The following is a 14,118-nucleotide window of genomic DNA, read 5'->3' as shown; positions in this document are numbered from 1 at the left end:
AATGTCTTTAAAACCAAGGAGTTTTTCCATGTGGTCAAAGAGGTCACCTGAGGATCTGAGAGAGGCCATCTGAGAGATCTTTCAAATGTGCTGAACTAATCTAACAAGCTTAACAGCCTTTAAGTAAAGCTGTTACTCTTAAAAATCCTACAGCGTGTAACATAAAACACCTCTTAGTCTGAATTTAGAGGTCTAAAGTTAGAGGGACCATGTTCAGACTCATCCTTTCCTATCCTATCCCACTTCACAATGTGACATCATGGCACGGTTTCCAATGTTGCTGCTTGTTTACTTTGCTTAGAACCAACTTTTACTGGGCAATTAATAGAAGTCTGCCCCCCACTGGAGGAGGCATGTGACAGCTTATAAAAGACAGCTGCCATTTTTGGCAGTTCTTGAAACAACAGAAAGTTTGAATCTCATGCTACATTCAGCTCTAAAAAAAGTGTTATTTGGTGACTATATGGCACTAAGTGTTGTTTTCTTGTGTGTTGCATTGTTTGTTGCCTCTCTATCCTCATCTTTTCCATTTCCTTTTTTTCCCCCCTTCAAACCAGCTTTGCGGCACATGGCCACCCTCCCTGAGCCTGGTCCTCCTGGAGATGTTTCTCTTTTTAACCCTCAGCTTCCCCCCCCCCCCCCCCCCCCCCTTTCACTGCCATAGAAATTCTTATCATCGATCACCACCCACCTCTGCTCCTCTAGATTTGGGTTGTCAAACATAAGCAAAAACGCCATTCGAGCCCATTGGATGGCTTTGGAAATTTAGGAAAATTGGGTATTTTTAACTGTATTTTCACAAGCTTTACAGCTTTTCCTACTGATAAAGACTTCCCCTATGGCTGTTCATACAACACCAAAGCAATTAAGCAATAGATTTCTGTGTTTTACACATTTACTTCTTACAGTTCAAGCCCAAAGAGTCACGCTGAGGGATTTCTTTAATTTACTACAGAGGCATTACTTTGCCATGTAGAGAGAGTGAGACATACTGTTGAATTTGAGCTTCTTTTTCTCATATTGAGATCTTGCATTGATTAAATGTGTAGTTAAATTTCTCTACACTGACATAAAGGGTAGTTTCACTGGTCTGGCCTGCATAAGATCAAAGTGGGCTGTATGTGGGAATGATATTAAATGAATTCACGTCTCTGCTCTAGATAAAGAAACCACATAAAAGGTGGAAATTCTTTTACATATTTACTTTTATTAACTCTTAAACATTAAAGTTTTTTGGTACTAATGAAAAAACTTCCGAGGGTAATAAAATCTGCAAGCACATTATTTCATCATACATTAAACAGGTTTAAAGCCCGTAGATTAACATGAAAAAGATATGAGCTTTGAGTGGATTATTCCTTAGAGTAAATATCTGATTCATTTAAAAGGCAGAACATTACAAAAAGTCATAAATAGATGTATATCTTCACTATATATCTGATCATCTAGGCTCAGTATACTGTTATATCAACTAGCACTGGGGGTCCACCTGTGGATTGCACAGCACGATTTTTCTCGCAGTCCCATGACAATCAGCTCCAGATAAATCAGCTCTTGCAGATAAAACACCTCGCCTTTCCACCTATAAAAAAAGCAGTTTTGCTTTTCCCGCTCTGAACCACTTCTCTGGAAATAGCGGACTCTATGTAAAAGAATTCCGAGCGCAAGAGCTGGAGGCGTGAAACTTTCACCTCAACTTTTCCTCCCACCCTCGGCCAATAACAGGGCTGGCCCTAATGTACGGGCTCCTCTGATTTGCCGGAGTCTCCTGTCCGCAAAGTGAGTGACAGCCTGGGGGGGGAAGACTTTTTCCTCTTCTGTGCGTGTGTGTGTTGCCCTGTTGAGTTGAAGGGGCTCTACGTGACTGAAAGAGAGGGGCCAGCACTTCAGATCGGAGGCGCAGCGGTGCAGGACAGTTCAGAAGCGCAGAGAGGAGAGGAGTACGGGAGAGACGGTGGCCGTCCGTCAACCAGCTGGGGGAAAACACACACTAACAAACCCTTATGGCTGCTTGAGAAATAACGATATACCCCCCCTCCCCCCTTTTTTTCTCTGGGACTTTTTTGGCTTTTAGTTTTTTTTTTTTATTGTCCTGACCAGAAGTCTTTGCAAGTCTAATTAGCTGTTGAAAAAGTGAATCCACTTTGCCGTGGACGTCTCTGGCGGTCATGGATACCCATATAAGATGGAAAGTTAAACGGAGGATAAGGGACGTCCAAATCACTTTATCCGTGATTCTCCTTTTTATCACGTCGCAAGCGAGCTCAGGTGAGATGCAGCTGTGTGGGGCTTTTTTCTTTCTTTTTTTGTGGATGCACTTTGGAGGAGCGTTGCACTGAAAAGTTTTTTGCTTTTTCGCTCATAGTGGACCACAGATGTCTGCCCCTCCTCTTTAATGTATTCATCTTGGTGGTGTGCCCCGAAACTATGGGAACTTGTCAAAAAGAATTAAAAGACTGCTTTTGGAGGTTTCATCTGCAAGTTGTGCATAGGTTTTTTTTTTGTTTGTTTGTTTGCCAAAGCAGTATAGCTGAAGTGCATTTATTTATGTTAATGCATAAAAAATAGGAAATATATGCATTAATTAGTAACCATCATAAATAACTAGTTTTTTCTGGCATACTTATTATGTAGGAGTAATTGCTGTGGTGCATCTTAAAGTCTAAATACTCTTTTACCAGTGCTCCTTTTTCAGCAGATGAGAAGGATGAGTATAATTTTCATAGGAAGGAGGGGCTGAAGCTCCTCTGAAGTGGTAGGGTGGAGCCGCCTTAAGGACTCCACATCAGGGGACAGCCTGGGGCCCTGCACTGAGGCTCAAGCAAACACATCTTTCACTAAATGCATTCTATAAATTCTCCCGATGTTTCTCAGTGACAGTTATATGAGTCTAGTCCAAAAACATGAACAAATAATAGTTTGGTATGCCAGTTAGATGTCCGCTTATTTTAATTGGAGAAGTGACCACCTCTTTGTCTCAGTGGTGAGAGGGCATGCAGTTGGGTTTATGCTTGGCCTATATGTATTATTAGCGCCTTAAGACTGCCTGGCATGGGTGGCGGGCTGCTGTGTGCTGTGAAGGTCTGACACAGGACATTGAGATGAACAGATGGCTTCTTCTGTCTGCTCGGGGCAGTTAAAAAGCTTCCATGATTGTGCTGATGGTGTAAATTTGTTGTGATGCCTGATTACAGCCCATTATGGAGTTCAAAATGCACTCCGGTTTAGAAAGCCATGATAATAACATATGAAGTTGAAGTGGTTTTATAGGCTCATGTCGTTGAATATACACTAAGAAAATTACTGCAAAGTGTTTATTTTCGTGTTTCCTATAAACACTGGTTATTAACTGGACAAAACCTTGGCCACTGTATGCTGGCTAGACTCAAATCTGGGTCATTTGTGATGACTGAGGAGGAGTTGAATTTTTGGTGGGACATTAAAGAACATGGGCCTGAGGTCATTTTGATGCTGGTGGCTGGATTTAATCATCTCTTGAAACTGACAGAGAGGAACGAGAGTTTTGTAAGAAATCCCTAAGGGTTCTGGTACATTTTCTGAAACTTGACACATGCCAGACTGGAAGCACTTCATGACTGATTGCAAGAAACATGGCAACTCCATGAAAGCTTTTTTTTTGTGAAATAATTACTGACAACTAGCAAGTTTATCACAAGTGAAAGCTTATTGCTGACCTAAGCCTCATCACCTCTTAGCCTGAGGGAGGACCAAAATGCATCAAGCTGAAGACTAGTAGAGACCTGCCCAGGCATACAATACTAATTGTTTTAGGGCTTGTCAGCTATGGTTAAATTAAAAACCAAAAATGTAAGTATGTTTTTTTGTTTTGTTTTTGTTTAACACTGAAATCAAAAAAGGGCAGTTGAGCAAACACCATTTACTAAAGAATTAATGTTGTATTCATGTTTTATCACCAGCTGTTTAGGTAGTATGATGCTAATTCCACAATGGTTTTTGTTTTGAATACAATACCCAGTCAAGAATATAGCCCAACAAATTTCTTATCAACTGATATATAATATGTTCATAAATCTATAATTAATGTATTTCCTATAACTAAAATGCATATAGAGCTCAATAAAAAGACAAGCAAACAATACAGCAAGGCCTAACCTATTAGCAGTTAGCATATTCTTTACACAACGGGTTACTTACTCATGAAACATAACTACATTTTAACTACATTTGATTCAGAGCCTTTTTCACTGTGAACTGTTGGCATGTGATACATTTTGAAACACAGAAATGAGTTAATAAACAAATACTAAAACGCCACAATCTGTAAACTAACGCAGTTGGGAAAATGATGTTAAAATAGCCTGCTATGTAGAGCTAAGCTAATTTGTTGCAGCTTTATTACAGTCTCTCTTAAAGTATAAAAGACAGTCTTAATGCTGTGTGTCTGCTGTTAAATGTAGCTTAGCTTATTTGATGCTGACCAGAATTGAATTATGTGGAATAAGCTCCTTACTCATTATTTTATAAAGACAAATACAGAAATATGCATTGAATTTATACTATGATTAAGTTATATACTTGTATCACAGTGTATATATTTTGCGGTCAGTTTGTCTTTCAGTAGACTTAAGTTTAGAAAGACCTTGTCTTGGTATTAGAGAGGAAAAACTCAGTTTAAGCTATGTGAAAAGTGGTAATAACAGAAGGCCCTGGACAAGAATTTGAAGAGGGGTCAGAGTTCAAAGGTGAAGGTCAGGACTGCTGTCAGGTTTACAGTTTCACTGCCTGAAGAGAGGCATTCTTTATAGTGTAGCTCCTCTCATCTTTGTTTCCCATAATTCTTCTCTGTGTCTTGGAGGCAGCAGGGTAAGATGTGAGCTTTTCAAAGAACCTTTGCAATAGTTTGAAGTTCCCGAGCCAATATAAACCCTGAAATGCAGAATTCAAATTAGGATTGATTGATATGTGTAGTCTCTACTTTTTAGCTTACTGATGTTTTCACATGTGGGATACAGTATAACTGCTATAGACTAAATGTAGCTTATTTTACAAATGGTTTCCTTTGTGTTTCTGCTGACTTGCATTTTTTAATCTGGCCTCCTCAATCAGTGGACTCTTTTCACAAGTATTAGATAATCTGCTTTGACTCTTTTTTCTTTGGTTTGTTGTTGTTTAATTAAGTAAAAGGTTTTTTTTGGATCGCCCTTGTTAATACCAGACATTTAAACCAGTTCAGATCCTACTTGTCGAGTGTATTTTAGTCATCGAAAATGCTGAAATAACATTCTTTGAATACCTTGTGCAAATGAAAACATGAATGGGTTTTGGCCAAAGTCACCAAGGGCATTGAAAATATTGGAAGAAAAGGCTGACAGGCTAATAGATCACAAAATATGGTAACGACTTGAGAAATACCCTATACAGTAAGAACTGATATTTGTTGATTCTCTACATAAGTTTTAAAGAAATATAGAGAAGAAGGCCTTGCTGTTTCTCTGAGTTCCTTCCCATCTGGACTTGATAAGTTCCATTGTGCTGTCTGCTAAGCCCTTCAAAAAGCCAGAAAAAATGGCTTCCAGATGTTTTCTTCCCATTCTATGTGGAACAGGGGACCATGAAAAAAAAATACTGCTGCATTTTTTTCAAGTGAAAATACATTCTGTGCTAGTTTTAGAGAAGATTTCTAATCAAATAACATCTGCAGCCTTAGAGCAGATTTTATAAAAATAATGATGCTACGCCTTGCATTTCAGCAAGGTTTGCACATACACATTGAGGGCTGTTAAAAGGCTCTTTCTGTTTAAGCAAGCCAGGTTTATGGCAGGGTTAAAGGTCGACTACAGCTGGTCCACAGCTGTTTTTTATTTATAGTCTCATATCTGGACAACTCGTTTTCAAAAGGAATTTATGTGGCTTACTCTGATTTTGACTTTTTTTTTTTCCATATACCGTTTTTCATGAGCCCAGTAAAAAAAAATCATAGAAGATACTGTGACCAGAGAGATTTTAACCAATGACATTACTTCCTAATTGGTAATTGCATATCAGTTTATATAAATTAAAGGCAACAATGCCAATGTTTCATTTACAACATTGGGTTTTAACCTTAAGAGGGATATTCAGATTTATGTTACCATCACCCAGCCTTAGCTTCAATCTTCCAGTGAGAATGTAACTGTAATTTTGTTTTGAATTTCTGAAGGGCTTTTCTTACTTACCTTGAAGTGGCAATCCTGGGGTCACCTCAAACTCAATCAGATAAATGGCGATGAGAAAAAGTGGCTTCTTGTGTGTGCCTATTGCCATGGCGCTGAGGAAGGAATCCGAGTTAGCTGTTCTGTGGGGAGAAGCAGTGACCCTGCAACTGCATGTGCCACTTCAGCCCTGTAAATACAGGCTTTGTGGAAACGACTCTGTAAATCAGCCCTAATGCCTGATAATAGCATGGAAGATAAAACAAAATATGCAGGACAAGTTTTTGACCCCATGTCAGAGTTAAGGAGATCCTTTGTGCTGCACAAATAGTTCGTTATTTGCCATATCTTGGACAGTATATCGTCTAGTCCTTTCCAGACTAATTAAGGTTCAAATAATTGTGTTGAACTGCTCAATGGTCCTCTGTACTCATGACACAGTGTGCTTGATTTGAAGCCAGTGGTAGATTTTTCTCCAAATTAGCTTATTGCTAAAAGCACACAGACATAGATGGATCATTCCAGCTCCAAACTACAAGCAAACGGGGACGATGTGTTCCTTACACTCTCAGAATGGAGACAGTGGTGTTGGAAATGTCAACATGACTCTACGAGTGATGTAAAAGTTGGATGCTCTACCTAATGATGCAACCCCCCACGCCTGTTTTTGATTTCAACCGTATGCTTTGTTGCAGCATGTAGTGCATGGCAGAGTGAAAAGTGAATTCTGGTCCAGGCTCACAAGCAGAGTATTCACTTTAGCTGGGAAACAGTGCTTCTCTCTGTAATGGGGTATTATAATCATTGAGCATGGAAAGCAATGTATGACTCATCCTTTCCAACCCCATTCCCCCTTCCCCAGCCCACGCTAAGCCACAGCCTGGGCAGCAGAAATACTGAGTGTAAGCATTTTTTTTCCTGCTAGGGGGAAATACAATGGCTTTTTGGTCACTCTAGAAACTTTACTGTAGCCCCATGTACTCTTTAATTTATTGGTTGACAAATTTAGAAGGAGTTGAAATAATAACACAGTAAAAAGTAAGGTTTTGCTTATTTAGCAGTGTTTTATCATGAAACCAGCCTCAATGAACTTACAAGGGAGCAACAAAGGAACAAGCTTGAGTTTCACTAATTTGCCAAAGCAAGCTCAATGAAGGCTAAAGGTCCCGGAAAGGAAACCCTGTTTCTTATTATCATCCCAGCAAAATGGTGACAATATAAGAGGAAAATGTTCACTGTCAAAACAAAATAGCGTAATTTAAAACACGATAAAACTTTTACACGTACAGTACGCGGTTTAGTGAATGACTATTGTCCCCATTAGATATTGAAAAGCTACACATTATAAAGCTAAAAACTGAGACAAAAAGGGTTTTGGTTGCACTGATATGCTAACCAAAACCACAATCTTTCCCTATCCTAGGCCAAAACTCTTTTTTGTTATGCAAACTCAACCACAAGTTGTACTCAGAATACAAACTATGGCCTGTGGCATTGATGTCATGTACTCTGTTTGCATGAAAAACCCAGAAAATGTTTCCAATGAAAGTAAAAAAACAACAAAAAATTGTGTAATTTAGAGTCTTGAGTTACAGTTTTGTGAACAGACTCATGATAAGAAGCAATTTCATACAGTGATGCTCTAAATGAAGTTCGGAGCTAGTGCAGGACCTCCAGAGTCTAAATGCTAGTGGTGATAATGTAGAGTTAGTAAAAGGAAACCCAGAAGGACGAGGCCGTGATGGGTAGGGAAAGGAGGGCTGCATTTTACGTGGAAGGCAGAATTCTTAAAAAGTAAAGGCTACTTCAAGAACAGGAAGTGATTGGTTTTCAGAACACAGTTATGTCATAATTGTTAAAGGAGTGAGTTTGACAAAGTGGGAAAGCAAAAATGATGAAAAATAGAGCAACAGGATGGGACTACAGCAACACTCTGACACATAGAGGAACAAAAGCGAACTGTCAGGGAACAGATCTTCCTCAATGAAATTAACCTGAAGGATAATTTCTTCAAGACTTCAAGACTGTGCATCTTATCATAGTTAGCAGCTGATTTTGATCACTTATACTGCAGCTGTCTGTCATTCCTGAGATTTACTCATGCTTTAACTTCTGTTCACCCACAGGCTTGATGTTGCTCAACTGTGACACTGGTTAAAGTGTCAGCAGGAGATGAATTGATGGTTGACTTGGCTGTCAGTGCAGCTCGTTGCATGTTATCTGGCACCGCGATGAGATGGCAAGGTTTTGTTTTTCTGCAAGTTTCATATAAAGACTGTATAATGAGAAATATGACTGATAGTTTATATATTCCTGTTGTTTTCATGCCTTTTCACACTTCATTGGCTTGCTTTTAAAAGAAAGAAAAAACTTTGCTCATTCTTTTCTCTGTGATTTCCATTCTCATCACTGACAAGCTTGATGTGCGTCTTGAAATGATGCTTTCATTTACTTCTCCTTAGCCATGCATATGAATGTAAACATTCCCAATTTAGAAATATAATTGGATTTTTTTTTGCACACACAAAATATAACCCATGTTCCACCACACATATGTCTAACCACTGTATTATTGATTATGTGGGCTGAGTGGGACTATTTCATTATGGGTCACTGAGTTCACTAAAGATGATGAAACACCTTCTTGGTGAGAAAACATTGCACATTTGATTCCCATCATTAGCTGTGAGGCACAGCAGCTCAGTCGAGGCAAATAGGTTTGATAGGCAGTGCTGGATAGTCCTCAACGAAGACAAAAGCATCATTATTGTGCAGGATTTCGTATTTATTATTCTGTTTCATTGCGCTGTCCCAGTGTGTTGGTGCTGGAGCTGTTATTTGTGAGGCTTTCCGAGAGGAAATGGTTCCGTAATGTCAGTGCTGCAAGGCTCTCCTTTATCATGAATTTCTCAGCAGTCAGCTATTAAAACCATATCTGCTTGTGGGAGAGGCAGAATGAGGGGAAGGCTTCAGTGCAGAAAAAAGGAAAAAGATAAAACAGGCAGTCTGTGTGTGGAAGAAGGTTGCACACAGAGATTAAAAAATAAAACAGAAGCTGCAGAAAAAGACAAAACCACAGTGGGCGGAATGAGAAAAGACTTAATAAGTGAGAGATAACATGGATCACATATGCGCTTTAAAAGAACCAATTCTGTAGTTTTTGCTGTAAAATGAGAGGTGCACAGTGGAATCTTGACTCTGTGGTGGACGGCAGACAATGATTTATCTTCAGCGCTGTGAGCTGCAGCGTGGAGACAGTGAAGTAAACCATATGGCATTTGCACTGTTAAAGCAATAAGAGTGCAGCTAAAGTACAGAGCATCAGACTGCATTGAGGAAGCTCAGGTCAGGAAAACTCTGTTGTCTGGATCATCTTTCAGGTGTGTGTCTGTGTGTGAATCCTACCTGCTTGTCATTTTTTTAGTGTCTTGCCATTTTGCAACTAGGCTTGAGCTAATGTTTCATATTTTAAATGAATGTCAGATTTATTTGATCAAAACCACAGGAACAAATGCAGTGGATATGTAAACAAAAAGATCCCGGGCTTCTCATTTCCTCCTCTCCTCCTATCTTCCCTGCTGCTTTATCCTTGTGCAGCTTTTTCAGCTGGTCACTGGGTCAGTGTCCTGAAATGTCTGGGACTGAAGCTGGCGGATAAAATGAAACTGATACTGGCATGTGAAGTCATTTACAGACTAAACACTGGCCTTTGTTGCCTTTGGAAGTTGTTGCCTAAGAAAACATTTTCTTATGATCTAGTCATTAACTAGATGTACTGTGTATTGTTACTTGGGTTGCACTGATTGTTAAATTCAATACCAATGCCAGTGTTTAAACGAACAATGTGGGTGATACCTGAAACCAATTAATTATTTTTCTTTTCTCAAGCTTTTGTTTTTGTGCTCATTTATTCCCTCTCTCTCTCTGGACATGTTTTAAAGTTTTTCCAGCTCATTTAGTTTGTGCAAAGGTAATGCAATACAACAAATAAACTTCCACCAATGACATGAATAAATACCATCTTTCTCTTTCTTTTCTTTTCTTTTTTTTGTCAGCAGCGCAAATATCAGTTGATGCCAATATTGGGTTCATACTTTGGTTCATCCCTACTTGGATCTTTGTAAAGTACAACCCTGCTGAGGACATGATGGTTGCTATTGCTAATGCTAACAGTAGCAAAGGCATCTAGACTTGTAACTTGAGCTGAATTGCAGCAGACACATTTCAAATGGTAAAATGTTTACTTTTACCATGGTATAGGTTTTTCCAAGGAAAATGGTATAGGTTTCCAGTTTGCTTCACTCTTCTCACAGTTTCATGACCAGTTGCTAAGTAGTTTGCCAGTGTTTGCAGAAAAGTCACTGTCTTCCATGTAATCAGTTGGCAACTGCAGCAACCTGCTAACAATCAAAGCATAGAGGTTTTTGGTGCAGGACCAAATACCTCTTTGTTGTCATTTTTACTCTAGCAATTACCAGAAACTTGAGACCAAAATGTCATAAATGGGTGACATTTTTTATGACACTGTCTATTTGTGAGATTTCTTACTTCCTTGATATTCCATGAACAACTTAAGTGGTATTATTGCAAAGTGGAAGTGTTTAGAAACCACAGCAGTTCAACCACAAAGTGGCAGACCATATAAAGTTGGGTCACGTAGTGCTGACCCACATGGTGTATAATAGTCACCAACACTCCGCTGACTCAGTACTTGCAAAGTCCGAGACCTCTGGCATTAACTTCATCAAAAATACTGTATGCTGGGAGCTTCATGACGTGAGTTTGTATGGCTGAAAAGTTCCTGTCGGTGTAATGTGTTGTGGCCCTGTGATTCTCTTTATATAGTTTATGCTAACAGGGACTTTCACATTCACTTGGTATCCAGTGTAGGTGGATTTTTTTTAAGGTGATTTCAATGCTTTGCCACAACTTAAAACTTTGTCTGAGCCTTACTGCAGCACATGTAGAGAAGTGTGATTGGCAAGAAACCAGTCTAATTATAGTTTACGAGTTAATTAAAGTTGTGGAGATAATTACCATCTTGGGTACTGGCATCCCATTCAGGTATGTGCTTGCATTAGTTTACACATGCATCTGCAGTAACATGTGCCCATGCAGTGTGTATAATGTGCTCAGTCTAGCATGAGCATAATGCCTACAGTATGATTCTCATGTCTGGTCACATGAAACCCAGAAGCAACAACTTAAGGTCAGCGCTGATGGAGGTGTGTTCATTTTTTTCCTTCATGCTCTGGATCTAATATGCTGTACATTTGCAGGAGTTCATATCTTAAGACAACATCTGCAAACTTAATAAGAGGTTTGTTACTTTTATGGGATTAAATGTGAACCATTAACGGGGAAAGAAAAAGGATGGCAAAAAATCTCAAATAATTTGTATTGATTAGGCATTTTCTGTCAGGATCTAAGCCAGTTTTAAGATAAATCTTTCCGCTTCAGATTGTAAAGCAAAGTGTTCTAATTTGCTGAAGGACAAATATGGAATAATAACAATAAATGTTTAAATGAGGTGTTGCAGAAGGGTAAGTTACAAAAGTAAGTTGGTGAACGAGATAATATCCACCCGCATGAGTCATGCCGGTCCAAATATATCTTATGTGTAAAACCCCTGAGGCTACTTGGTTGTGTGTTTTGTTGGTTATGAATTCTGCTTTCAATTTTGAAGTGTAGGAATGCCTTACATCGCCCTATTTTTAAAGTTACATAGTCTTGCTTTAAGTAATTAAAGCCAGGGCCCTAATTGTAACCTGCTGTACTCACAGTGTGGCTCCAGCTTCACAACACTTGGCTTCAAGTTTTATAACAGAATCAGGTGAAATAAAAAAAGACTCCCAGACCCTCCCCATCTGTGATGCGCACTAGGAGGGGGAAGTCTCTCTTTGGGCATTCTTGTTTTTGACTGTGCTGATTTCCAAGAGGAGCCAGGGTCCTCTTTATGACTGCTAATTACTCCTTGTCCTCAGCGCCAGGTCAAGCATGTGCCTGGAGAGTTAGGCCTCACTTCAGGAAGGGCTGGAGGAGGAGGCAGTGAAAGAGGGAAGAATGTTAATCCACCCCACCACCATGAAAAAGTCCTAATTCAGTGGTCCGGCACCCCTCCTCCTGTCAAATGAAATGCTGCTGTCTGGAGTCGCTGAGTGTTGTCACAGAGACTGTGTGTGTACACGTATGTGTGCGTTAGTGGAAGTAGACGGTAGATGGATGTTTAGGGGAATGGGATCCACCACAGTCCTGGCACGGAGCCGAATGTGGATTAAGAATGTGGCACTCGAGCTACTGTTCACATAAAGAGAGAAAATCTGAAATAAAAAAGGAGTAGTTAGGTAGGGAGGGGAAGATTTATAAAAGAGCTTTCTGCCAACTTCTTTGTATAACAGTTTGTTGCAATGTAATGTTTCACCACACCTTTCAAATTAACTCAGACTTTATGAATTCATTACACTTTATTCCACTGTGACGACCTGTGCTTGACAAATAAAACCATAAACTGCTTTTTTTTAATCATGTCACATCAAAGATCAAAGTAATTTGGTGGCTAATATATGTATCCAATGTACAGAGTTTTTTCTTTGTACATGGATGGGGACGCACTAACTGTAGGATTACAGCCACTCTCAAAAACCAACAGAAAGTTTCATAGAAAGAAAAATTTTGTGTTCAGGTCGTAGTTTTCATTACTGAGAAAAGATCCATTAATTTCACTGTCTTGCTAATACCACCGGATGTTCTGAGTGGTGGCAGTGCAGGTTTACTTTTCATGCAGGATTCATGTGGCATTGCTTATTTCACATCTTGAATGGTGCTTCAGTATTTAGTGGAAGCATGCGCAGGTAACATGAGAAGTATAATGTTTTTATTTACACTGAAGGAGTTCCTGTAGAGTACTAAAACTTAAGGAATGCCATTTACCATATTTGTGTCACATCCACTTGCATGAAAGCAGTAAAAACAACAAAAGTGCTACAGCAGATCCATTGGGTGAGCAAATGTACACAAGACCGTGTCATGTAAACAGTTTTCTGTGTATGTATGGAGAGCCAGCGTCTTGGATGTGAGGGGCTGTGGTCTGGGAGAAAATTATTTTTAGCATCCAGCACCTCAGGTGTTGGTCTCTTGAGGGATCTGCCATGCTAAGTGGGTAAACATCTCAGGTTAACAAGGTGGGATTGAGAGCCATACCTGTGGTTTGGGATGTGGTCAGGACGGCTTCTGCTGAAAGGTCGACTGCCTGTGACAGAAATCTGTAAATGAAAGTGCGTATGTGTTAACGGATGATGGAAACATAGGCGATAATGTTGGTGTTTGTGCTCTGAAGTGCCCGAAAAGATTGCTTTATTGAAAGGGACGCGCTTTTGGCTGATTCTCAAATGGGTTTTTCAATAGGGCTTTTATTTTATAGCTGGTGTGTGATATATTATGCTTTCCTTTAGTCTACCCCCTTCTCTTTTAATCCTATTGGCAGGCTCCACCTTGGCTCACCTCCAGGTGACCGATCCCTGAGGTTGCTTTAAGAACCAGGCACATCCATAACCTCACCTGAAAACCAAAAGGATTTTATATGAGGATAAAAGAATAATATAAGAAATTGACTTATGGATGCTCTGAAGTGGATATGAAAGAATGCTGTCCTGATGCTCCCTTCCAATTTGCTAATCCACGCTGACATTTGATCATGTCAGTGTGGATTAGCAAAAGCAACACTCCTTGGAAAGGGTCGCTGGGTGCTCCTTACAAACATCCTCCTTTTTTTCTCTCCTTAGTACTGACCTGGATGTTATTACTAACTTGTTATTGAGTATTAATCTGAGTTTAAGTGGCTGTAGCACAAAAATATTTGATCTAACTTGTCAGTATTTGTCTGTGACTTAATAAAATGGCTTGTTGGAAACATCTCATAAGTGGAGGTAGTGTATCTGTTTGTGTT

The 14,118-nt window shown here is 39.5% G+C and overlaps 1 protein-coding gene across 3 annotated transcripts in view; it reads left to right on the top strand.

The window, feature by feature from the left end:
* The first annotated feature begins 1,827 nt into the window (after window positions 1–1,827).
* col5a1 (procollagen, type V, alpha 1) overlaps window positions 1,828–14,118 on the top strand; it is a 74,643-nt gene continuing 62,352 nt past the window's right edge. For all 3 annotated transcript variants that reach the window (XM_084935658.1, XM_084935657.1, XM_084935656.1), the window contains exon 1: window positions 1,828–2,268. In XM_084935658.1, coding sequence (XP_084791784.1) covers window positions 2,169–2,268 — 100 coding nt within the window. In that variant the 5' untranslated portion in view covers window positions 1,828–2,168. The remainder of the gene's footprint in view (window positions 2,269–14,118) is intronic.

The sequence above is a fragment of the Perissodus microlepis genome, chromosome 7 (genome assembly GCF_051167445.1).
Source record: "Perissodus microlepis isolate ML-2025 ecotype Zambia chromosome 7, ASM5116744v1, whole genome shotgun sequence".
Taxonomy (NCBI): Eukaryota; Metazoa; Chordata; class Actinopteri; order Cichliformes; family Cichlidae; genus Perissodus; species Perissodus microlepis.
This window is presented reverse-complemented; position numbering and strand designations above follow the sequence as displayed.